This window comes from Macrobrachium rosenbergii, chromosome 31 (genome assembly GCF_040412425.1).
Source record: "Macrobrachium rosenbergii isolate ZJJX-2024 chromosome 31, ASM4041242v1, whole genome shotgun sequence".
NCBI lineage: Eukaryota > Metazoa > Arthropoda > Malacostraca > Decapoda > Palaemonidae > Macrobrachium > Macrobrachium rosenbergii.
Genome location: NC_089771.1, coordinates 22435169 through 22462883, shown reverse-complemented (window position 1 = coordinate 22462883; position 27715 = coordinate 22435169). Strand labels below are relative to the sequence as shown.

Genomic DNA, 27715 nt, shown 5'->3' with positions numbered 1-27715 from the left:
GTTAAAACTTCTTAATTTTTTATGTTGTTTTAATGTAATATATATATATATATATATATATATATATGTGTGTGTGTGTGTGTGCATATATATGCATTACATATATATATATATATATATATATATATATATATATATATATATATATATGTGTGTGTGTGTGCATATATATGCATTACATATACTATATATATATATTTCCTATATATATATATATATATATATATATATATATATATATATATATATATATATATATATATATATATATATATATATATATGTGTATGTGTGTGTGTGTGTGTATGTGTGAGTTTTTTCCTGTTTTGCTTCTGAGCAACTTTTTTTAGACGTAGTAAATTCTTAACGGTCACCAAAATAGACAAGTCACTCGCCGCCTCCCCCTGACGAGAACAAATTCCAGCTCACTGGAAAGGAGATGTTTTCCCTCTTTACCATAACTAGAATGGAAATGAGCGCTGGTCCCTCACGCGGTTTGTGGAGATTTCTTTAAAGGGACGATGGTAAAATACCTTAGTCACTTCTTAACCTATGTTGACGTTTGAAAGATGATCCGCAAGTGCTTAATTATTATTATCTGAGAGTTGACATTTCGCAATTGGCAAGAATTGCATGTAGGCTGTGGTCAGTGAAAATAGGAAAGGAATTATCTTTGACGAACTGCTTGCTGGAACCCGGGCCTGTTGTCTCCCTTACCCTCCCTATTCCCTACCTACCCCGCCCCCACCCGGGGCGGACAAACAGGTTTGCAGGAGGAGGGTGGATGTCTCCCTTACCTTACTGATCCCCTACCTACCCCGCCCCCCACCCAAGCCGGACAAACAGGTCTGCAGGAGGAGGGTGGATGTCTCCCCTACCCTCCCATTCTCCCTACCTGCCCCCACCCAGGGCAGACAAAATGGTTTGCATGGGCTGGGTGGCTGTGTCATGTCTCCCCTACTGTCACCCGGGAGAGGACAAACAAGATCAGATCCTCTTGGGATTTTATTATTGTAGAGATGTAAATTGAAAAATATTGCACGGCAAGGACCAGGGCCAGTAGCTCCTACTCCACTGTTGCACAGTTTATCCCTCTTGTTTGTTACATTTCTCGGAGAAAGTGCTCTTTGGATGCTTGATGTCTCGATATCCTTTCTAAGCAACACTACAGCCCCAGCACCAAGATCATTGCTATCCTCTGCTAATCCGAATTCCCTCTTGGAATAAGGTGCCTTGGGAACAGGTTTCAGACTGGTGGATTTCCTGAGCGGAGCTAATGTCTTATGGCATCGAGTAGACCAGATGTATTTTCCATTCATTTTGAGAAGATCAGTGGGCCAGTGCCATGATTGACTAGTTCTCACAGAATTTCCTGTGGTATCCACTCGTACCAGGAAAACAACGTATGGGAGACTACTATGTTGTTTTGTGGAACTGCCGTATGCTCTCAGCTTTTGCATGCAGATGCAACTAATCCTTGACCCTTGTTGTCCCAGATAGATGACTGTGTCATGCCCAAAATCACTCCTGATTGGTTGTCAATTTGGCTTATTTATATATATATGTGTGTCTTAGTTTATATATATATATATATATATATATATATATATATATATATATATATATATATATATATATATATATATATATATATATATATATATATATATATAGTGATGTGATAATTATTGATTAGATATGTAATCTTCCCATTTTTTTGAAGAATCACATCATGTCACGTTTAGATGTTAATTTCTACCCTAAGAGTGTCCTGTCCTGGTGTAGAAATTTTTATTTAGACTTTATATTTCTCGTTGATGTGACTATCTGCTGTGATATGCTCACTCGCCTGTTCTGGTGATTTCAAGCGCTTGTAGGTTGTGCTTGAGCAAAAATACTTAAATCATTCACGTCCGCTGGGAGCCTCCCCAATTCCCAGTTCACATTTCATTGATCTAAAAACATAGTTACACAAGTTTATGTTCCTTCAAGGGAGTTCTCTCTCTCTCTCTCTCTCTCTCTCTCTCTCTCTCTCTCTCTCTCTCTCTCTCTCTCGCTGCCCCCGGATGTGAGAGAGATTAGGCAGGTAATGGCCACATGTCCTCTCCTTTCACTCCGGCGGCTATGTAGAGGGTTAAGGTTGAGAGGGGATGGATGGCTGCGGTGTTGTGTGAAAAGGACTTATGTCTTCGGAAAAGGAAGCTGAGCCCGCCGGTATGAGACAGAAGGTGAGGCGGACATCTGCCAGCTTACAAAGGTGATCTCATAACTGCTTAGATGTTTGAAGGCTAGTTATTCGGTTTTTAGGTTTCTGTAAAAGAAGGCTATAGGTCTCTCCGTCCGCACTTTTTCTCTTCGCCCTCAGATCTTAAAAACTGCTGAGGCTAGAGGGCTGCAAATTGGTATGTTGATCATCCACCCTCCAATCATCAAACATACTAATTGTTCCGACACGATATACAAACCTTGGGTCCTTTACGTTAGGAATTACTTTCATCGTAGCTGAAGTAATTCCCAATGTAAAGGACCTCAGGTTTGTATAGTTAGGAAAAATGCGATTTACTTTAAAAAATTGATATTGCAGCCCTCTAGTCTCGTTACTTTTTATTTTACATAAGGTTTAAAGTTAGCCATAATCGTGAGTTTGGCACCGCTGTAGGTGCCAACAACACAGGCCACCACCGGGCCTTGGCTGAAAGTTTCATCGGCCGCGGCTGAGAGTTTCATACAGCATTATACACTGTACAAATAACTCGATTGCGCCGAAGAAACTTCAGCGCATTATTTATTTGCTCTCTTTTCGACTACCGACATGAATTGTGTTACATATTGTAATTATATAATTTTTTTAGATTAGATAGATTTTTATTGTTGTATATAGATATTACTGTTATTTAGATTGGACATTATTTATCAACAGAAATACACTTAAAATTCTGAACAGGAAATTCTTGGAAAACAAGAATATTTTAGCACTAAAGTTTGAAGGTTAAAGTGTTACGTAAAGGAATACTGCTTTTAACAGTTCGAGGATGATTTCAGGCGGTGGGAAGTCTTCATTAAACTTGATATTAATTACCCTGTTAACCCTCCCACGTAGGGGCAGGGTCCCGTCAGTGCACCTCACGGGGTGCACTGTAGGCATTTCTAAAGGTTCTTTGCAGCGTCCCTTTGGCCCCTACCTGCAACCCCTTTCATTTCCTTTTACTGTGCCTCCGTTCATATTCTCTTTCTTCCATCTTGCTATCCACCCTCTCCTAACATTTGATTCATAGTGCAACTGCGAAGTTATCCTCCTGTTACACCTTTCTAACCTTCTTTCTGCCATGTTCCGTCTCAGCGCTGAATGACGTCATAGGTCCTAGTGTTTGACCTTTAGCCTAAATTCTATATTCTATTCGATTCTATTCAGTTCCACTTGTGGAAGCCGGTTTGTAGGTTCTTTTAGTAGGCGTCGCATTAAAATGACGCTGTATGAAGTAACGACCTTCATACGAAAATATGTATTTCATAATGACTGTCGTGTGAATTGAATAGAGCTATTTTTAACGGTTGTTATTAAATATGATAACCGTGAGTCGTATTTCGAATATATATATATATATATATATATATATATATATATATATATATATATATATATGTATATGTATGTATGTATGTATATATATATATATAATCCGACTCACATCAGGATCGAACCCAGGTCTTTCATTTGAAAGGCAAGGGCGCTCGCTGCCCACTATACGCCACACAAGTCAGCGCCCTTGCCTTTCAGATGAAAGACCTGGGTTCGATCCTGATGTGAGTCAGAAATTTATTTCTGTTCCGCGCGTGATTGTGTGTTGATTATCTCTCTCTCTCTCTCTCTCTCTCTCTCTATATATATATATATATATATATATATATATATATATATATATATATATATATATATATATATATATATATGATCATAATATCCGTGATTCCTACTTAGAAATATATATATATATATATATATATATATATATATATATATATATATATATATATATATATATATATATATATATATATATATATATATATATATATATATATATATATACATATACATACACACATATACATATACATGTGTGTTTGTGTTTCAGAAAAGATCGGTACAGCACGAGACTAAAGTAAGTCTTTACTGCGTCCCCGCTAAAAGCCTCTTAGCCTTTATTTGAGGTAAAGTGAAACGAGCGTTGATGATCCCGGTTTCTCCAGCGACCCTCACCTTTTCCCAGACCTTCGCAGATTTTATGACATTTTATGACACCGTACCTGCACAGTGCCAGTGACATTAAATATAAATACATTGTGAACTTGAGAGTAGAAAATAAGTATCCTTGGAGGGTGAGGTAGAGGCATTATAGATCTTGACCCACCCCCATTTCTTTGTCTATTCTTGTCTTTCGATTGAGTCATTAGACCTGAAGTGGAGATAAGTTTCCTTGGAGGGAGAGAAAGAGGTATATATTATAGATCTTGAACCACCCAACCCCGTTTCTCTGTGTATTCTTGTCTTTGGTTTGAGTAATTAGACCTGAAGTGGAAAAGGTTTTGCACGAGTTAGGTGGAATAGTGAGTTCAGTGGCTTGACGGGTGTTCAGAAAAGGCAGGAAGTTGAAATTTGTCAAAGTAGTGAAAGTGGGAATTAGCCGGTGTTGTGGGTGACCGGTTTAAGAAAAGATGAGAAGACCCTCTCGGCAAAGAGTTACAAGACTGGGCTGCCAATATAAATGAAGCAAAGGCCCTTTTGATCAAATCGAGTGCACGACTTTGTGGTAAAGAAGGGCGGTACCTAATTTTTGACCAAGTGACGAGGACTGATTTTGAGTCACTGAATGAATGACAGCGTGTGCACAAAGGGTGAAATAACATTGGCTGGAGCAAGGATTCAGTTTGAGTCTTTCAAGTAATTAGGGACGATGATATCCGGCGTAGGTTCCCTTGAGTGAAAGGTGAAAACAGCCGAATCAAACGTTGGGTAGGCTGAATGAAGTTTTGAAATCAGATAGACTGAGATTGTATTCAAGAGTATGATTACACTTGCAGTAAGTCTGTTATAATCTGTATTACTGTACAGGCATGACTGAAAGATTGTCAGTTTCTAGATAAGCTTTCAGAAGAATATTAGCAGTCAAATGGAAGGAGAGTTGAGAGTAACACCTTATGAGAACCAATGAAAGGGGGATGGAGATGGCTTGGACACCTTCTTCGCTCTACCCCTTTTGAGGCAAAATTTTGGAAAGTGGGGCGGGGGGAAATGACATTCTGCATATGGTGAAAGGGTGCATGGGCCAAAAAAGGTTGAGAACAACTAGGGGAATGGAACATACCTGGATGAGAATTATAAGTATGGGAGTTGGAGATTTGTAGAAGATGAAGCTCAGAGGTTTTCACTGAAGGAGATTTGTAGAAGATGAAGCTCAGGAGTTTTCACAGAAGGAAATTTGTAGAAGATGAAGCTCAGGAGTTTTCACAGAAGGAGATTTGTAGATGAAGCTCAGGAGTTTTCGCAAAAGGAAATTTGTAGAAGATGAAGCTCAGGAGTTTTCACAGAAGCCCTTTTGTCGCTTGGCGTGATAAAAACACACTATGCTTATTCAATTTTTCATGGTTGTTCTCGATATTATATTACGAGCTTGATGGTGCGCGCTACACTGCGCTGGAACCCGGCGCTGCCTGTCATGTCTCTCCTACCCTCCTGGTCCCATACCTACCCTGCCCCATCTGGGGAGGACAAACGGGTTTGCAAGAGGAGGGTGGATGTGTCATGTCACCCCTACCCTCCTGAACCCCTTACCTACCCCGCCCCCACATGGGGCGGACAAACAGGTTTGCAGGAGAAGGGTGGATGTGTCATGTCTCCCCTACTCTCTCGATCCCCTACCTATCCCGCCCCCACCCGGGGCGGTCAAACAAGAAAGATTCACTCTGATTTTGTTATTATAGATTGTTATTGTTACATGATGATGCCGTTTGAGTTGGTAATTGTTTGTGAACATGTCAGCATCAATTTTCCAAGAAGAAAGCTTGTGTTATCATGTACATTGCCTGCAGAATTTCGGTATTGATCTCTCCCGGACTTTCTAACTTTATCTTGAACTACATCGATGCTTTGTAGTATATTAATTTATTTGCATAATTATGTTAGGTTTCTATTGATTTATTTTTGTATTATATTAGGTTCCTAGTAATTTATCTGCATAATTATGTTAGGTTCCCTTTGATTTATTTATTTATTTGCATAATTATGTTAGGTTCCTATTGATTTATTTGCATAATTGTGTTAGGTTCCTGAGAATTTTTTAAAGGTACGAACATTTCTTGACGCAGAACATTTAGTTAACCCTGACTTTAATCAGTATTGAATCCTTGCACATGTAACACACGGCGCATTGCCTAATATTCATGGACTTTTTTAACATTTCCAAAGCAGGAGCAAGTTTCATTTCCAGACTTCTGGAACCACACGAAGACCCTAACATTTATTGGAAGGAAAGGGAGGGAGGGAGGGAGGAAGGAAGGAAGGAAGGAAGGAAGGAGGCAAGAGCAGGAGAAAGAGACTGAAATAAGTGTGAGGAAGAGGAAGTGGCAATGCCTCAACCGCATCGTCTTTGCAGACTTCAGCTTTGGCCGGAAAAAAATATCCAGCCGTGTTCAGATGTCGCTTCCGAATGATCAGCCGTGAAAATTTAATGATTTCGTCTGGAGTGCTGAGAGTGACCATATCCTTTCTCAGGTTGGAATGAGGAGTTTCTCTCTCTCTCTCTCTCTCTCTCTCTCTCTCTCTCTCTCTCTCTCTCTCTCTCTCTCTCTCTCTCGGTGTACTGACAGTAACCGGCAATTTGAATATGTTACAGTAAGATTGTGAAACCAGGGATTTCACTGCATCCCTGAAATTTTCTGGGAATTCGTGAAATCACCAATTCACTTAGGGACAATTGATCCCTGATGGGGTAGTACTAAACACGGCAAAACACATTTGATCCCCGAGGGGCTAGTACTAAACACGGCAAAACAGTGTAGATGAATCACTGTTTCGCTGTGATTAGTACTAGCCCACTCCGAATCTGCTGTTCCCTAAGTGCATTTGATCTGTGGTTGATCCCCGAGGGGTTAGTACTAAACACGGCGAAACACATTTGATTCCCGAGAGGCTAGTACTAAACACGGCGAAACAGTGTAGATGAATCACTGTTTAGCTGTGTTTAGTACTAGTCCCTCGGAGATCAAATGTTCCTAGGTGCATTTGATCACATTTGATCCCCCGAGGGGCTAGTACTAAACACAGCGAAACACATTTGATTCCCGTGGGGCTAGTACTAAACAATGCGAAACAGTGTAGATGAGTCACTGATTCGCCGTGTTTAGTACTAGCCTTTCGGGAATCAAATGTTCTTAAGTGAATTGGTGATATCACGAATTCCCTGAAAATTCAGGGTTTTCTTGAAATCCCTGATTTCACAGTCTTACTATAACATTCCCCAAAAGTACCATTCATTATTTCTGCGACCATGTCCTGCGCACGTTCAGGTAGTCTTCTCCTCAGCGTCATTAAAGTTCAGTAACCGCCGCCATCGCATTACTTATCGATCAGGTTTTGTGGGAGCAGAGTGGAGGTATTGTGCAGCGGAAGAATGCTTCGTTTCCCAGCGTGCTGTTACATCGGTGCAGCACGTGCGGATACTATTATGCTCTTTGCGTTTGCGTGTACGCTCTCACGTTTCTGTCTGTTTGCTCGCGTTTGTCTAGTATTGGCAACTTGGTGGAGGTTTGCTGGCGTGTTTGTATAAGCGTCGTGCATTTCCATGGTTTTACTGATTTTCGAAATGGTGCTTGGATTGTAGTGTTGATTGTATTGATACAAATTTGATTTGTATATGCATTGCTGATTTTCTAAGTGTTGCGTGGATTGTACTGTTGGTTGTATTGATACAAAATTGATTTGTATATGCGTCACGGTTTTGTGAACTTTCGAAATGTTGCGTGGATTGTTGTGTTGATTGTGTTGATACAAATTTGATTTGTAACGTATATGCGTCGTGGCGTTTCCATGGTTTTACTGATTTTCGAAATGTTGCGTGCATTGCATTGTTGGTTGTATTGATACTAATTTTGTTTGTATATGCTTCGTAACATTTCCGTGGTTTTACTAATTTTCGAAATGTTGCGTGCATTGTGATGTTGATTGTATTGATACAAATTTGATTTGTATATGCGTCGTGTCATTTCCATGGTTTTACTGATTTTCGAAATGGTGCGTGTATTGTAGTGTTGATTGTTTGGATACAAATTTTTGCTAGCGAGTGACGTGTGTAGGTATGCTTATTTTAATACGTGTGCTTGTGTTAGTACACACTTTTGTGGGTTTGTTCACGTGTCCAGTTGGGGTTGTCGACTGATGGCAACTGGTGGGGTTCCAGGTGTCATATCCACAAAATAAAGTCGACACCAACCTTTTTTAATAGGCCCTGTGGTGGTCTTTGATGAAAACTGACTATTGGAAACGCAGTAATAGTAAAAATAGTAGTGTTTTCATTGAGATTCTTTGGAAAGTAATTACCACAATGATAAGCCGTGAGAAATGGTCCACATTGCTTTAGTAAACCGTTTTACAAAACCAAATTCCTTTTGTATTCTGCGGCGGGAATAAAATGTCATTTGTCGAACTGAACTGAATATAGAATTTAGGCCAAAGGTCAAGCACTGGGACCAATGAGGTCATTCAGCGCTGAAACGGAAATTGACAGTAAAAGTTTAAGTTGTAAGGAAACATGGTTGCACTATGAATCAACTGTTAGGAGATGGTTGAGGAAAGTAAGATGGAAGAAAGAGTATTTGAAAGGAAGTACAGAATCTTCGTATACACAGAGTTGAAATGATCTTTATCAAGAATAAAATCACGTGGGAAACGGTCCCCATACTTTCTTGTTATAACTTTTGTGAGGTCATATTTCCAAGAATTAAACATTTAAGTTGGTATTTATCGTCAATTTCTTGATGTGTTTGTAATAATATTTTACTTCCACTTTTCCAGTGATCCCCGTAGTGGTGGGCGCCCTGTGAACCGCCACCCCACCGACGCCGCTTCTCGTCTCCTGAATCTGGCCGCCCTGCTTCACCACATCAAGAACTTTTATCAGGTCAGTTCATGGTAGTTTATATGATACGAGCTTGATGGCGCGCTCTACGCTGCGCGGGGCAGGAGGGTGGATGTGTCATGTCTCCCCTACTCTCCCGATCCCCTACTTACCCCGCCCCACCCGGGGCGGACAAACAGGTTTGCAGGAGTGGGGTGAATGTGTCGTGTCTCCCCTACCCTCTCGATCCCCTACCTACTCCGCCCCTACCCGGGGCGGATAAACAGGTTTGCAGGAGGAGGGTGGATGTGCCATGTCTCCCCTACCCTCCCGATCCCCTACTTACCCCGCCCCCACCCGGGGCGGCCAAACACGTTTGCAGGAGGAGGGTGGAAGTGCCATGTCTCCCCTACCCTCCCGATCCCCTACCTACCCCGCCCCTACCCGGGGCGGACAAACACGTTTGCAGGAGGAGGGTGAATGTGTCATGTCTCCCCTACCCTCCCGATCCCCTACCTACCCCGCCCCCACCCGGAGGGCAAAAACAAGATCCACTCGGACTTTATTATTTTAGATAAAACATTACTTAATGGCCCTTCTATCATCGTTATTGATAAGACTTCCCTTGATTTACTTGTTTGTTCTAGTGACTGGATGAGTGCATAATGTGATTTTTACATGCTTTTTCATTTTTCTTTTTTGATTTTTCATCCTTTTCACAAAGCATTTTCTCTACACAATTTTTGTTTTGGTTTTTGTTTTTGGAGTGTATGGAGGCCTGCCATTTTGCGCCCTGTACATGAAATGAAAAGTAGGAATAAAGAAAAAGTAAGGAATAAAGAGAGAGAGAGAGAAAGGTGAAGTCTATCCAGTTAAGAAATTTCTGCTCTGAGTTTGTAGTTTTTGTCTTCCCTGTAGGTTTAATCGTTCTCTCGTTTTGTCTGTATTTCTCTGGGATCTGATGTTTCCGTCCTCGCGCCTTCATTTCTTTTGCTTTTTGCCCATATCTCCGTTTGTATTTTTTCCTCCTTCTCACACTTTTCGTTCTGGCTCCTACCATTGCCTCAGTGTTGGTGACTGTTGCGTTTACATACGTTTGAATTTGTTTATAAAAAAAAGTTTTTTTCTTTTCCATTATTTATAATTTTATATTGTGGAAGCTGCTGTATGATGCCTTAGAAAGTTATCATTGTACTCGGACAATCTAAATACCTAACAGAATACTGTTTTTAGCTTTCAGCTTTTTCAGTTATGGTAAGATATTTCCATGGGAGCCAGTTATGTAATGTTTTCTTTGTTGATGTTGATTTTATTAAACAACCCTTTAAAAACTTAAAATTTTCCTCGTCATTGGGTAGCTCCGAAAACATTAGCCACGGGGCGGACAAGCCGGTTTACAGAGCGTTGGATGGCAGTGCATTGTCTCCCCTACTGTCACCCGGGGGAAGACAAACAAGAAAAATCCACTCGGATTTTGTTGTAGATTGGTCAGAATCTTTCAGAAATAGTTTCATGGTCATACCAAGATTCATACCCGTATAGGAATGCAGATCGACCACCATTTCAGTCTTATTTGATTTCCAAAGCATCATATTTGATGGGAATTTGTATTTGATTTTTTTTTTCCGTTGCCTAATCTTTTATCGTTAAGCAAAGACAAAAGAATAGTTTTAGTTCTCAGAATTAGATAAAGTTTCTCTTCAAATATATTGGTTGAGTTTTGTACCCCCGTATCTAATAGGGAAGTTCATGAACAAAACCACTAAGGTTAACTGTTACTTTTATGACCACTAGAGAGTCGGAATAATTTTTGTTGCTTTAGTAATGAAAAAAGTCGTTATAAAGCGATTGTTCAGCGGAAGTAATTAGTAAGTAATCAGTGTATTTGGTAATTATCATGATAGCCTGTCATTAACATCACATCTCTTTGGAATATCTTGATGAAGTCATTTCGACACAAAGGATATTTTCATTACACTCCGCTGTTATTACCGAACTGGAAAACCCTAAGCAGGTGTGCGCGCCTTCATGCAAAAGCAAATTTGCAAAGCCGTGTCTTTATGCTTTGCGTAAAAGAGAAGTCCTTTCACGGACTGCTTCGAACTGGTTGTATACTCCGTTTCTGAAGCATTCTTTCTCAGAGAGGGAAAGAAATGCGTAGTGGCGTATCCAAGGTATTCTTCAGACCTTGAGCGTGTCTTTTCACTTGGCATAAGCGTTTAACCTGTCGCTTTAGAATTTAAAAAAAGATTAGCGGACGTTGTGGTTCAGTTTATTTCAGAGGACGAAGGAAAATCGTCGGTATTAGTTTCTTGTAAAAGAAAGTTATTGAGATGGCTATTTGTTTGTCCGTCCGCACTTTTTCTGTCCGCCCTCAGATCTTAAAAACTGCTGTGGCTAGAGGGCTGAAATTTGGTATGTTGATCATCCACCCTCTAATCATCAAACATAACAAATTGCAGCCCTCTACTGTCAATAGTTTTTTTTTTTATTTTATTTAAGGTAAAGTTAACCATGATCGTGCGTCAGGCAAGAAATGGCAGCCTGTAGCCTCAGTAGTTTTGATTTAAGGTTAAAGTTAGCCATGATCGTGCGTCAGGCAAGAAATTGCAGCCCTCTAGCCTCAGTAGTTTTGATTTGATTTATGGTAAAGTTAGCCATGATCGTGCGTCAGTTAGCTCTATAGGACAGGCCACCAACGGGTCGTGGCGGAAGCTTCATGGGCCGCGGCTCATACAGCATTATACGCTGTACATAAAACTCGATTTTTTAACTTGTTTGTAGGTGGGAATGAAGCAGAGCGTTCCCTGTTGCCTATTACAGTTAACTCTCGATTTGGTACGTTGGGTCCGGGTTGGCTTTTCCAGTCGAGATCATATCATGCTGCTGGTTTTTTCTCTCTGTGTTCAACTTTCTCTTACGGAACTTAATAACCGATACCGGATTTATTTTTTATTGCTTAATTTATACTCTTAATTTTTTCATTTGGGATTTCAGGATGATTGATTTCTTTGGGATGCTCCGATGTGGTTTTTAGAACTGCAGATCTATTTCTGCAGTCAGTTGCAAGAGCCCGTTTGTGTTCATCTTGTTGAAGCTTGACTTTGTTACCCAAATACTCAAGCAGTTTTTTAGTTTTCTGTAAAAGAAAACTTTTCAGATGGCTATTTGTCTGTCCGTCCGCACATTTCTGTCCGCCCTCAGATCTTAAAAACCACTGAAGCTAGAGGGCTGCAAATTGGTATGTTGATCATCCACCTTCCAATAATCAGACATCCCAAATTTCAGTCTTCTAGCCTCTGTGGTTTTTTATTTGATTTAAGGTTAAAGTTAGCCATGATCGTGCGTCTGGCATCATCACAGTTGGTATTAGCATAAACTACTTAAGGTCCAGCAAAGGTTTATCATTACTCTCTTCAGTATTCCCCCAGAAAATTTTTGTTGTGCACAACGTCAGTTGAACTAAACTGTATCGCTGCCTCGTACTGGTTCGCAGTGTAATTGTGTCCCTTTAGCGGAACGGTATATATTCAATATTTATTCCCCACACCGTTGGACTGTGGAACAGCCTCCCAGAGGATGTCGTGCAGTTAGAACTTCAGAAGTTCAAGCGAAAATGCAATGCATTACTACCCTAATCCTCTTCCCCTTGCATTTTAATACATTTTTATCCGTTTATTAATTTATTTTTTTCTTTTTTCATAAGTGGGATCTCTTCTTTCTGTATTTCCCTTTACCTACTCGTACTTCTTCCTAATGAGCACCATATTCTTTGGAAGCTTGAATTTCAAGTCAATGTCCCTTGTGGTGGGCTTGTTTCAAATGAAAAGGTTTCATCTTTTGAATAATATTATAATAATAATATTCACCAGTGCGAAAGCTTACCTTTGTTAGGTTTTGTCGTGGTAGATGTATTTTGTTAACTGGTTTGGTTTGAAGTCATTTCAGTGTGGTGGTTGATGCAGAATTGATTTCATTTTTAAGGATTGGAGTTGTTTATGGGCTACAAGATGGAGGGAAGGGAACGGAGTTAAGCTAAGGCTAAACAAGTAAAAAATGCGCAATCAAGTTTTCTGTACAGCGTATAATGTGCTGTATGAAACTGTCAGCCACGGCCCATGAAACACTTAGCCGTTTCCCATGAAACTTTCACCCACGGCCCGGTGGTGGCCTGTGTTGTTGGCATCTTTATCGTTGCCAGATCATGGCTAACTTGACCTTAAATCAAATAAAAATTACTTAGGGTAGAGGGCTGCAATTTGGTATGTTTGATGATTGGAGGGTGGATGATCAACATGCCAATTTTGATCCCTCTAGCCTCCAGTAGTTTTAAGATCTGAGGGCGGACAGAAAAAAGTGCGAACAGACAGACAAATAACCATCTCAATAGTTTCTTTTACAGAAAACTAAAACTGGGTTCAGCTAGGGTTCTGAGGGGAGACTTTCCCTTTAATATTGTCTACAGTGCACCCGGTGATGTGCACTGACTTCGCTATCCCCGTACGAGTAAGCAGATGTTGAACGTTGTTCATACATAATAAATAAATTATATTTATGTGTACTTTGTATTTACTTTGCAGACGTTTGTGTTTGTATGTGTATGTAAACATTCCAACTATACTTCACGCACTCTCGCTTGATAAAGCTAGTCTTTTTGTCGGTAAAAGACTTGTGTGTGTGTGTTGAGAGAGAAGAGAGAGAGAGAGAGAGAGAGAGAGAGAGAGAGAGAGAGAGAGAGAGAGAGTAGCCGCTGGCTTCTGTAATTTCATCCACCTTCCAGCCGAATGAATTAAGATGTGTACACTGGGCACCCGTACATATTTGGGCATAACTTTGAGAGGTGTTAGATTAAAGAGACAACTTTACCAGAATTGCTGTTGGTTAAGCACTAGCATATTATTTTTAGAGGGTCACAGCTTAGGTTGAATTTATTTCTAAACTGTTTCGTTTCATTAGACATTAAATGAAAATTTATCCCCCTGGAGGAAGATGAAGATACTGAGTGTAGCCTAGAAATGGTTTTTGCGCTTATGTGAGTTTATTGGCGTCAAAGGGAAAATCCATTATTATTTTGTTCTCATTAGACGCCGTTTCCAGGTTCTCAGAAGACTTGAGGGATGAGACTGCTAGCTCCGTGCCCTTCCCTTGAGTCCACCGGGCGCTAGTTCCCACTCAGGTGGGTAACTTGATGTCGGCAAATGCAAGTTCAGTGCTCTGCCAACCATCTACAGCTTCCATATTATCATCTCCGTAAAGGGGGGGCGGGTTAGTGCCGTCAGTGCACCTCACTAGATGCACTGTAGGCATTACTTAAGGTTCTTTGTAGCGTGCCTTCGGCCCCTGGCTGCGACCCCTTTCATTCCTTTTGCTGTACCTCCGTTTGCATTCTCACTCTTCCATCTTACTTTCCACCCTCTCTAACAGTTGTTTCATAGTGCAACTGCGAGGTTTTCCTCCTGTCACACCTTTCAGACCGTTTCAGCGCTGAATGACCTCATAAGTCCCAGAGCTTGGTCATTGGCCTAAACCCTTTATTCTGTTCAATATATAGCTATTCTATTTTCGACAAGCTCTATATTTATACAACCCATTCTTAGTAAAACGAAAATTCAACATCGTGGTAAAAGAAAAGTTCAAGACTGTCTTCTCCCGTCCAGGCGGAGGGGACGCAGCTGCAAGCCGTGGCAACAAGAGAGAGAGAGAGAGAGAGAGGAGAGAGAGAGAGAGAGAGAGAGAGACTGAAAATCTGTTCGGAAATCCGAGATATCGCAGGAAGTGTTCGCAACAACAGTTCGGGTTCAAATGCTGAATATGGTATGAAGAAGCGGAGCTCGAACTCGGCACGACGCGCGTTGGGCCTGAATGTGGGATGAGTTTTGGGGTGGTTAATCGTTTGTCCTGAGCCTCAGCCATTCTCTTGTCTTTGCTTCTCTCTCTCTCTCTCTCTCTCTCTCTCTCTCTCTCTCTCTCTCTCTCTCTCTCCTTTTTTGGCGGGGTCTGGTGCCGGGATGTGTACAGGTGTGTTTCAGCTTCTGCAAATGTGCATTTAGGTTTGGCTGTTGCCATGTGGATTTTCAAGTTGAAGGAGGCATCGCATTGAATTCTCTCTCTCTCTCTCTCTCTCTCTCTCTCTCTCTCTCTCTCTCTCTCTCTCTCTCTCTCTCTCTCTCTCTATATATATATATATATATATATATATAAGTATGTAATATATATATATATATATATATATATATATATGTATATATAATATATGTGTAATAAAATATACGTATATATATCATATTTTATATATGTATATATATACTGTATATATAATTTATTAGTTAATTTTTTAATTGTGGCCTGTTAACTTCCAGATTTCTTTACATGCTTGGATACGCTTGTCACAACTAAACCTGAGGTCCAAATTGAAGAACCAAAAACACACACACACACACATATATACATGTGTGTGTTTGTGTGTATTTGTTTGTGTGTGTGTTTTTGTGTATACAAACCGAGGAAGAAAGAAATAGTACGACCTTATCTTGTATCCTCTAGGATACGAGATGTGGTCGCTCATCTTGCCCAGATGCGACGAAGGCCTCGCTTTCATTATGCACGTATGCAAAAACCTTCTGACCACGAGAGGAAGCTCAATATCGAGGAATGCTGAGCTTAATCCTATCTATATTTAGTGTCATCTTGTCAGGGTTTTTTTTTTTATTTCTGTAAAAGAAAATGATTGAGATGGCTATTTGTCTGTCCGTCCGCACTTACCTGTCCGCCCTCAGATCTTGAAAACTACTGGGGCTGGATGGCTGCAAATTGGTATGTTGATCATCCACCCTCCAATCATCAAACATACCAAATTGCAGCCCTCTAGCCTCAGTAGTTTTTATTTGATTTGAAGTTAGATTTTGCCATGATCTTGCGTCTGGCACCGCAACTACGCAGACCACCACGGCAGGCTGAGAGTTTCATACAGCATTATACGCTGTACAGAAAACTCTATTTCGTCCAAGAAGCTTGGCGCATTTTTAACTTGTTTTTTTTTTATAGTAAATCGTCAGGAAGGAAATCCGCAAATAACTCTCACCTAAGAAGGCTTGATGCATTGCCCACGTTGGGCGTGGCTTCGTTTCTCGTATCTGGCGTGGTAATTACACAGGCTTCCTTGCTGAGAGTGTGATTACGGAGGTGGAACTTTACCTTGGGCAGTTACGCACTCGCTTTCAAGTTCTTTATTTCACGGTATATGCACAGCACTATTTTAAGGTAATTTTAGCAAGATATGAAATATTAATCCCCCCTCCCCTCCGCTCTCTCTCATGAGTTTTCATTTTTCTGTAAAAGAAAACTATTGAGATGGCTATTTGTCTGTGCGTCCGCACTTTTTCTGTACGCCGTCAGATCTTAAAAACTATTGAGGCTAGAGGGCTGCAAATTGGCATGTTGATCATCCACCCTCCAATCATCAAGCATACCAAATTCCAGCCCTACAGCCTCAGTATTTTTTTTATTTGATTCAAGGTTAAAGTTAGCCATGACCGTACGTCTGGCACCGCTATAGGTGCCAATAACACAGGCGCCACCACCAGGCCGTGGCTGAAAGTTTCATGGGTCGCGGGTCATACAGCATTATATGTTGTACAGAAAACTGATTGCGCTGAAGAAACTTCGGCGCATTTTTTACTCGTTTCACGTTCTCTTCAGTAGGTCTGTATTTTGTCGTCGTTTTACAGCATAAACAGCACTTGGGAATTTTAATGCTGTATATGTCACCTTGACCTAACGAACCCTGATGACGAGTGTGGATAGAGACTGCCTTGCAGTTCATAAGAAGAATGTGTGAATGCGTGCCTGCTTGTTTGGTTACAGCGCCTGAAGTTACTTAGGGTTCTTTGCGGCGTGCCTTAGGCCCCCAGCTGCAACCCCTTTCATTCCTTTTTGCTGTACCTCCATTCATATTCTCTCTCCTCCATCTTACTTTCCACCCTCGTCTTACAATTATTTCATAGTGCGGCTGCGAGGTTTTCCTCCTGTTAAACCTTTGTAACCTCTTATTCTCAATTTTCCTTTTTCGCGCTGATTGACTTCATAAGCTTTTACTGTCAGTTTTCCTTTCAGCGCCGATTGACATCATAGGTCCCAGCGCTTGGCCTTCGGCCAAAATTATATATTCTATTCTGTACTCTACAGGTCAGCGCAGACATAATGAAATCGCCTCCCAGACAATGCCTTTATTAGAGAACGACTCCTGGAAGATAAAAACGGCAGGTGGGGTTCGGTCGCCCTGATACATACAAAGAGAGAAAGTTTGTGAACTTCCCCCACACCCTTCCCTTTCCCCTCCCCACCTCCCCTTTCACCCCCAAACGCCTTGCTTACTCCTCAGGGAGGGAGACAGTCCAGGGGCAAAGGAATTATCGAAAGGGGTGGGTTGAGAATGCCCTTGACCCGGCACTTGTGTGCGCGCGCAAGTGCTGTAGTTTTTCCGTAGTGAAATTGGTATTGTCATGCCATTTTAAATAGTAACATGGAGCCCACTAAGACGTCGCCTATTCTTGCTGATCCCACTCTCGTTTTCATTATAAGTAGGGAAAAAAGGTATATGTGGCTTACGCTTTGGTAAATGTCTGCAGGCTAAAGATTAAAGGGAAGTTTAAATAGGTTAAGATCTTCAGTAACGGCGTATCTCTCCACGACAGAGCTTGAATGCCCAAGGCCGGGAAATGATTGAAAATGTTTGCGAGTGTTTCTAGTGGGAGAAGGGAAGTCAGACTGATATGCATAGCTTTGATTATTTATTGCACCTGCATGACTGCAACTTCCCGTACGGGCTAGTGCCGTCAGTGCACCTCATGCGGTGCACTGTAGGCATTACTTGAGGCTCTTTGCAGCGTGCCTTCGGCCCCTATATAGCTGCAACCCCTTTCATGCCATTTACTGTACAGTACCTCCTTTCCACCTTCTAACAATTGATTCATAGTGCAGCTGTGAAGTTTTCCTCCTGCTAAACCTTTCAAACCTTATTACTATCAATTTCCGTTTCAGCGCCTGGCCTTTAGCCTAAATCTTATAATCTATCTATCTATGGCTACAACTAAGGTATGCAGAAGTAAATTTTACCGTTTATGCAAAGGTGAAAGCAACATACAAAAGGTTTACATTTTTTCCGAGACAATAAGATAAAAGAACGAACGAACATAGTCGCAAATGTCGAGGGAGTTCAGTAATCCGCAGGGAATTCCCAAGGGTGGGTTTGTTTGACCCCGGGAGGGTAACTGCTCAAGTCAGTGTCCGAGAGTGGAGATGTTCCTCGAATGAAGTAGTCGTCATTCTTATTGAACTGAATTGAATTGAATATAGAATTTTGGCCAAAGGTCAAGCACTGGGACCTACGAGGTCATTCAGCACTGAAACGGAAATTGACAGTGAAAGGTTTGAAAGGTATAACAGGAGAAAAACCTCACAGTTGCGCTATGAATCAATTGTTAGAAGAGGGTGGAAAGTAAGATGGAAGAAGAAAATTATGAAAAGGAGTACAGTAAAAGGAATGAAAAGGGGTTGCAGCTAGGAAAAACGAAAAAGGACGCTGCAAAGAACCTTAGATAATGCGTACAGTGCACCGCATGAGGTGCACTGACGGCTTACCCCCCTACGTGGTCGTCATTCTTATTAAAAAAAATATATGAAATATAATTATGTGCACAAGTGGTTTTTTCGTTTTGTATGTTCTCTTATGCTGACCAACTTTGGGGTTTTCTTGTGTTTGGAGATGTATAAGAATAAGCAGTGTTTAGATTATAAAACGAGGAAATATTTGTTCTGTTTGTATTTCCCTTTGCTTTCTCTTACTTCCTAATGAGCACCATATTCTTTAGAAGTTTTAATTTCAAGTTAGTGGCATATGTGGGCTCATTCCATATGAATAGGGGTTATCTTCTGAATAATAATAATAATAATAATAATAATAATAATAATAATAATAATAATAATAATAATAATAATAATAATCTCACGATTAAGAAAATGCATGGTTAATGTTACTTGAGTTAGACATAATTCAGTAAATGGCTTTATTAAGTAAATTAAACATAAATTTGTGCATAAAGAAATAAATATGGCTGTTCTTTGGGCACGTGGAGTCAGCGGATCCGCCACAGTACAAATAAAACAAACCGAATTTGGAATGTTTTTGCCTTATGACGTATTTAAATCTCTGACCAAGGAGACCAAATAATCTTATGTAAAAGGTGGCAAAAACCTTGTGTGTACCGAGTGTAGAGTGCGCTTTCACCTGGCGATAAACATTCTTGTATGAGTCACCGACTGAAAGTATGTACTTGATAGCGGACGACAGCCAGCCTCTTATGCAGGTGAGAAACCCTCAGCAACGTCAATGTGTAAATTTTTCTCTGATCAGCTGTTCGAGGTGGTAATAAGATGCTCACTCATCCAAGCGGATCGTTTGGTTTGTATTTTTGACGAAATTATACGATCTAGTGCAGTTTTCAGTCAGGGACGATTTACCTCCTAGGGGGGAATTTCAGAGTTTCAGGGAGAAATTGTGACCACAGGTTGGCAGGCTCAAATTGGCTCTAGGACCACACAAAACGCAGCGTGCATCGGTCCGCACTACTGAAAAGTCACGTGGGGCTTCCTCTCATCTAGCTTGTGTGTGTGTGTATTAGTATTTTGGTGCATATTATTTGGAATGCCTTTTTGAGGCAGACAATTTTGGAAAGGGCGAGTTGGGGAGGTGGGGGGAGAATGACATTCTGACATATGGTGAAAGGGTGCATGGGCCAAAAAAGGTTGGGAACCACTGATCTAGTGCTTGTCAAGGGTTGCTTATGTATTTTTGGTACGAAAGAGATCCGAGTTTATGTAAGTGTTTTTTTAACCATAATATTCCTTGACTTTTGCTCCAGCGCATTTGAAGTAGCCAGCGGGAGAATGCCTATTTCACTGATAACTTTGGAACTGTAATATATATATTTTTACTGTGTGTTAAAGCAAAATTTTTTCGTATAACTCTTGCTGCTGTAAGAAATTTGCATTTCCACACCTGCTAATTTGTCATTATAGAAATATCCGCAGAATTAATGGAATACTGGAACTTGGGAATTAAATATCGTAGTTGAGAATTTATGACAGTTTTTTTTTATGACTGAAAGGTTTCTTCAAAAGCTGAACTTTTTATGTATGAAATTATGAATTATGTTGGTCAGGTTTCCGCTTAAAATAAAGGGTCGGATATTTTTTTTTTTTTAGAAATATAAAAACTTATCCATAAGTTATCTTAAGCAAATTTTACGGGGAACTCAAAAGTTTCTGATGGAAAGTTACGTATTATTATTATTATTATTATTATTGTGTATTATTATTATTATTATTATTATTATTATTATTATTAAAATAAATGGCTGAATACTTTTTATTAGAAATATAAAACCGTAACTTATTATTTTGAGCAAATTTTACGGGAAACTCAAAAGTTTCTGATGGAAAGTGGCGCACTATTATTATTATTATTATTATTATTATTATTATTATTATTATTATTATTATTATTATTATTATGTATTATTATGATGATGTTTTTCCCAAATGTACCCTACTTATTAAGTCTTAGGTGAAGCACAACCGGACATCCAAAAGCGGTTGGTAGCAGTGAAAGTTTTCGAATCTCTCTCTCTCTCTCTCTCTCTCTCTCTCTCTCTCTCTCATCACGTGATGAAAGGCAAATCCGTCTCCTTTCGAATGGAGGAGGACTTTGTACCCGACGATATCTTGAATGCGACAGCTTTCTCGGGATGTCGGTCGGACACAAAGGGGACAAGGTGTCCTCTTTGGAAGTTCTCCGCGGCCTGACGGAAGAGGTGTCCCTTTAGCCAACACTGGGTATGGCTGTCTTTGTAGAAAACTGGAATTTTCTTTGTTATCGGTCTCTGCTCTTTTAGGATTAATTTCCCTAAGGAATTGTTGTTATCAGTTAATTATTATTATTATTATTATTATTATTATTATTATTATTATTATTATTATTATTCAGAAGATGAACCGTATTCCTATGGAACAAACCCACAGGGGGCCATTGACATGAAATTCAAGCTTCCAAAGAATATTATTATTATTATTATTATTATTATTTATTATTATTATTATTATTATTATTATTATTAATTATATTCAGAAGATGAACCTTATTCACATGGACCCAAGTAACAGGTGTTTGTAGGCAGGGTCTTAACCTCATTAGTGACGAGTAAGTTTTCTCATCAGCTTATTTGTACATGTACATTATATATATATATATATATATATATATATATATATATATATATATATATATATATATATATATATATATATTTAGACGATGTATGTATATAATATATATATATATTATATAATAATATGAGTTATTTAGATACACAACTGGTATATAATTGAAGGAAGAAATAGCACGAAGATATATAGTTTTGTAGAAGACCGTCCTTGGCAAGATTCACATCTGCCGCAAGTGACCCGCAAACGGTCGAGTTATTAACCTTCTTATTCCCAAGGTTATTGCAGTAACATCTGAATGTATATACAGAATTTCTCTTTAAGGCTTATCTAACTTTCTCTTGTAGAAGTGTTTACTTGTTTAGCCTAATCAGTTTTTAAATGGCCCTCCTTTAATAATGGGTGAAATTTAAGTTGATTCGATTTCTTGTAGGATATGAATATTCATGTGTTGTGCAGAGTAGTAATTTACAGGTAAAAAAAATGCCCATAAGTTTCTTAAGCGCAGTCGAGTTTTCTGTAATGCTGTATGAAACTCTCAGCCGCGGCCCATGGAACTCTCAGTCGCGGCCCATGAAACTTTCAGCCACGGCCAGGTGGTGGCTTGTGTTTTTAGTATCTGTCGTTGCCAGGCGCGCGATCATGGCTAAAACCTTAAATAAAATAAAAACTACTAGAGGCTAGACGGCTGCAATTTGGTATGTTTGATGATTGGAGGGTGGATGATCAACATACCAATTTGCGGTCCTCTAACCTCAGTAGTTTTTAATGTCTGAGGCGGACAGAAAAGAAGTGCGGACGGACACACAAATAGCCAGCTCAATAATTTTCTTTTATAGAAGATTAAAACTATCAGCGTCTTGGGTTTTTTAATGTTCGGCCACAAAATGTGGTGAGTTTTGCAGAAGAGGTCATTTGCCTATAATTTTAGTTCCGGGGGTGGGGTCAGTGCACCTCACGCATGGTGCACTGTAGGGATTACTTATATTTCTTTGCAGCGTTCCTTCGGCCCCTAGCTGCAACCTCTTCCATTCCTTTTACTGTACTTCCTTTCATATTCTTTCTTCCGCCTTACTTTCCACCCTCTTTAACAATTGCTTCATAGTGCAACTGCGAGGTTTTCCTCCTGTTACACCGTTGTAAGCTTTTACGCCGAATTTTCCTTTCAGTGGTAAATGACCTCGTATGTCCCAGCGCTTGGCCTTTGGCCTAAATTGTATATTCTGTATAGTCTTAATTTTAGGTGTATCCTGCATCTGTATTTCTGTTAAAGATTTGACAATCAGTATTTTGGCGAACCAAGATTTGTCCAGAAAGAAACGTGTACTTTGTAACTGGTTGATTGTATGCAAAAAAAAAGGTAGATCTGAAAAATTAATGAAAGCAGTGAAATGTCAACTCAAAGATGAAATATGAGTAAAGTTAGTTAACGGAAAAATTGATTTTAAAAACTCCGATTGATTGAATAGTGCATGTACTTATTTCGCCCGCTGAGAGAGAGAGAGAGAGAGTAGAGAGAGAGAGAGAGAGAGAGAGAGAGAGAGAAGAGGAGATATGATTGCTGGTTTTGTTTCAGGTTTTTTTATGACGTATCGTGGTTTCGAAAGATCACGCCGGGTCGTATTTTTGAGTTCTTTTCACGTGGTTTGTGATTTCCTGTTATATTAAAAAGCCTTTTTCCTTTCATCGGCCTTATGAAATTGCTACCGTTTAAAGTGCGAAAAAAAAAAATGCGCCGAAGTTTCTTAGGCGCAGTCGAGTTTTCTGTACAGCGTATAATGCTGTATGAAACTCTCAGCCCCGGCCTATGAAACTTTCAGCCACCGGCCCTGTGGTGGCCTGTGTTGTTGACATCTATAGTGGTGCCAGACGCACGATCGTGGCTAACTTTAACTCCTAAATAACTGCAATTTGGTATATTTGATGATTGGAGGGTAGATGATCAACATACCAATTTACAGTCCTCTAGCCTCAATAGTTTGTAAGATCTGAGGACGGACAGAATGAAGTGCAGATGGATAGACAAATAGCCACCTCGATAGTTTTCTTTAAAAAAAAAATTAAAAAAAAAATTAAAAAGAGGAATATGTTTCGGTGGACAATTTTTGAAATCATCCATGCATCCGGTTAGCTTTCCATTTTCATGAATTTAAACTCAACTGCGATTTTCTCATGTTTTCTGGCATCTGGGACAAAGCTTCCTTCCCTCAAATCCCCTGCAGAGGGTCTGCACATTTAAAGGCGGGTGTCCCATCCCGTTTGAAACACTCATTTTATTCATTTCTGCCTTTTCTCGTAAGGCGAATTGGGTTAGCTACATTATATGACCTTCTTTTCCCTAGTCTTCTGTAACAAATGACCTTGTTTTTGTGAGAAAATGTTGTAAATATTATATAGTGTTATAAATTTATAGGTTACTTTCATAGGGGCGTTTCTGTTGTTTAATTGTGATTGAGATGTTTTTGTTTTGACTGCCCCTTTGCTTATAAACTAATCATCTCATAATCTGGTTTGCACCTACTGTTAAAAAAAGTTCATTGTTTAACCATATCCTCCCAGAGGTTGTTGATGCCCCTTTTTTAGTTTTCTGTAAAAGAAAACTACTATATTAAGATAGCTATTTATCTGTCCAACCGCACTTTTTCTGGCCGCCCTCAGATCTTAAAAACTGCTGAGGTTAGAGGGCTGCAAATTGGTATGTTGATCATCCACCCTTCAATCATTAAGCATATCAAATTGCAACCCCCTAGCCTCAGTAGTTTTCAGTTTATTTAAGGTTAAAGTTAGCCATGATCGTCCGTCTGGCACCGCTATAGGTGCCAGCAATACAGACCACCACAGGGCTGTGGGTGAAAGTTTCATGGGCCGCTTCTAAGAGTTTGATGGGCCGTGGCTGAGAGTTTCATACAGCATTATACGCTGTACAGAAATTTTTACTTGTTTTTTTAAGACTTTTCGCTATCTCAGCCAGAAGGCTGATGGAAAAGAAGTGGAAAGCAAGAGATTGTTTTGGTCGTCATTTGGGAGAAATGATAAAGCAGTTCTCCAAAAGAGGAAAGGTTACAAATGTCTGGGAAAAATTCTCACGGCATGTCGTCAGTCGAGGGAAATCTCGGGGCAATTGCTTGACCAAGGCGTCCCGGGACACCTTAGGTAATCACGGGAGTAAGAGTGTTGCTGGGTTTCTCTTTGTCTTGCCAACTCAGAAGGCATTTTTATGTCTGTTTTCGGAAGTAAAGGAGGTAATGTGCTTTCAAGAACTTGTATAGTATTAAGGGTAGTAGAAACAGGACGACTGATTAAATCCAAATTATAAACAACTGTTTCCGTAATTCTCTCCCCTTGCAGTCCCGTAAGGGGGTAGTGCCATCATTGCAGCGTCCCTTCGGCCCCTAGCTGCAACCCCTTTCATTCCTTTTACTGTACCTCCATTCATATTATCTTTCTTCCATCTTGCTATCCACCCTCTCCTAACAATTTTCTCAAAGTGCAACTGCGAAGTTTTCCTCCTGTTACACCTTTCAAACCTACTTCCTCTCAGTGTCCTTTCCAGCGCTGAATGACTTAATAGGTCCCAGTGCTTGGCCTTTGGCCTAAACTCTGTATCTCATTCCGTTCCCCTTCCAGTCTCTCTCTCTCTCTCTCTCTCTCTCTCTCTCTCTCTCTCTCTCTCTCAAGAAGGCAGTTCTGAAAAGGCTCAAGTACCTTTTTGCAATTTCTCTCTCTCTCTCTCTCTCTCTCTCTCTCTCTCTCTCTCTCTCTCTCAAGAAGGCAGCTCTGAAAGGCCTCGCGTACCTTTTTTCAGTCGCTGCTTATCAAGACATTTCTCCGACCTTGAGCTGACACGTGGGAAATCTTCGTCGCTAATTGGCGGTCGGAGGGGCTGGAGGCAATGGGTGCAGTACTCTTTTCGCTTCATTTAACTTTATTTAACTACAGCCGAGATGCCTTGTGATTTGCAGGTCACGGATAATACATGCATACTTAAAATCTAAGGTCAGGTAAATTGAAAGTTCGAATTCTAGTGAGAACAGGTACTTATTCGTTTTCTGTAAAAGAAAACTATTGTGCCGGCTTTGTCTGTCCGTCCGCACTTTTTATGTCCGCCCTCAGATCTTAAAAACTACTGAGGCTAGAGGGCTGCCAATTGTTATGATGATCATCCACCCTCCAATCATCATACATACCAAATTGCAGCCGTCTAGCCTCCGTAGTTTTGATTTGATTTAAGGTTATAGTAAGCCATGATCGTGCGTCTTACACCGCTATAGGTACCAATAACACAGGCAACCACCGGGCCGAGGGTGAAAGTTTCATGGGATGCTTAATAAAATTAAAACACATTAATGGATGTGTTTTAATTGTAATAAACATCCCGTGAGTAGTTGGTGAAAGCATAAGTAGGAGAGAGAGAGAGAGAGAGAGAGAGAGAGAGAGAGAGAGAGAGAGAGAGAGTACTCTGACCACGTAATGATAGATTAGGGACTCGGCAGCACGGCCTGCTATTAACTGCCACCCGCTAAATTGGCTGCCTGTCCAATGAATGCCCGAAATAGCTTTATTGGTGGGCATCTGGTCTCGAGTTGCAATGTGTCTCTCTGTTTCTTATGGTAATCAAAACTTAGAGCACAGCTCTCTCTCTCTCTCTCTCTCTCTCTCTCTCTCTCTCTCTGTGGTGTTATGATGCAATTATGTCCTGCATAAAGCCACCCCACCCACGACATGGGTTAATTTGGCATCTGTAATTTTCCATTGTTTATTTTTTGGTGAAATTAATTTCCATTATTATATTTTTTCCTCTTTAATAAAAACGGAGCTCTCAAAATTAAGGCGTATTGGAGTTCGCATTAACATTTATGTATTCATTTATGGACTAAAAACATCTGTGTATTCATTTATGAACTAAAGACATCTGTATTCATTTATGGACTAAAAACATCTGTGTATTCATTTATGGACTAAAAACATCTGTGTATTCATTTCTGGCATAAAAACATCTGTGTATTCATTTATGGCATAAAAACATCTGTGTATTCATTTATGGACTAAAAACATATGTGTATTCATTTATGGACTTAAAACATCTGTGTATTCATTTATGGACTAAAAACATCTGTGTATTCATTTATGGACTAAAGGGAAAACTTACGAGACCCTTTAAGTAAGGTTAATAAGGCATAAAATGGGGAAAATTTAATGCTTGCGTGTTTGCGAGCCATTACAGACCTGAAACACGGATTCTGCTCATCGAAGGCTGAAAGAGAAAGGTGGGTAGCAGAGAGTAGCAGAGAGGGGATAAACAAGTTGGCCTGCTGGTGTAGTGGGCTATTTATTGTTTCTTAACCCAGCATGTTCAGATTTTGGGCGGGGCGGAAGCACTTACTTATAATTCCTTTTGGGTGTGATGTCCAGGGAATTTGAAATTGAAGTATTTATGGCTTGACATTTGAGAATAGAACAAAATTCATGCGTGAATGAGAGAAAAAAATTTACACACCATATATGCTATATATATATATATATATATATATATATATATATATATATATATATGTATGTATGTAAATTATACACACATACACACACACATATACACGTATAATCAGATATAGTGAGTATATATATATACAGTATATATATATATATTATATATACACGATTATACTGAGTTCAAAACTCAAAATTCGTGCTAATAGTCAAGCCTAATGCGTATAGCTGGAAATGGGAGCACTGCTTAACACGCAGCGTGATCAGTAATCGGAACTTGGCTGCTACGCTCTGTGGAGATGCGTCAAGTCTGTTGGGAAAGAGAGAGAGAGAGAGAGAGAGAGAGAGAGAGAGAGAGAGAGAGAGATCGTTCTAAATGACTCGTGTGTTTCATCACCGTTTTTACGATCTGTGAAGAGGAAAGACTGCAGGGAGAAAGGTTTTTCCACTCTAAACCCTTCGTTCGTAGCGGGATAGTGCCGTCAGTGGACCTCATGGGGTGCGCTGTAGGCTTTCCTGAAGGTTCTTTAGCTGCGTCCCTTCGGCCCCTAGCCACAACCCCTTCCGTTCCTTTTACTGTACCTCCTTTCATATGATCTCTCTTCCATCTTGCTGTCCACCCTCTCCTAACAATTGTTTCGCGGTGCAACTGCGTGGTATTTCTCTGGTTGCACCTTTCCAACCTACCTAATTTCAGTTTCATTTTCAGCGTTGAATGACCTCATAGGTCCCAGCGCTTGGTCGTTAGCGTAAACTCTGTAGTGGTGTGCTTTCCTTATTCTTTTTATTTCACTGCTACTATTACACAATTTTATTTTTTTGAATAATCCAGTATC

General features: G+C 40.0%; 1 protein-coding gene across 1 annotated transcript in view; it reads left to right on the top strand.

Moving 5' to 3' along the window:
- Positions 1–27715, top strand: part of LOC136855408 (girdin-like) — a 454012-nt gene that overhangs the window by 54922 nt on the left and 371375 nt on the right. Inside the window, 1 exon segment of the mRNA XM_067132402.1 lies at positions 9071–9176. Coding sequence (XP_066988503.1) covers positions 9071–9176 — 106 coding nt within the window.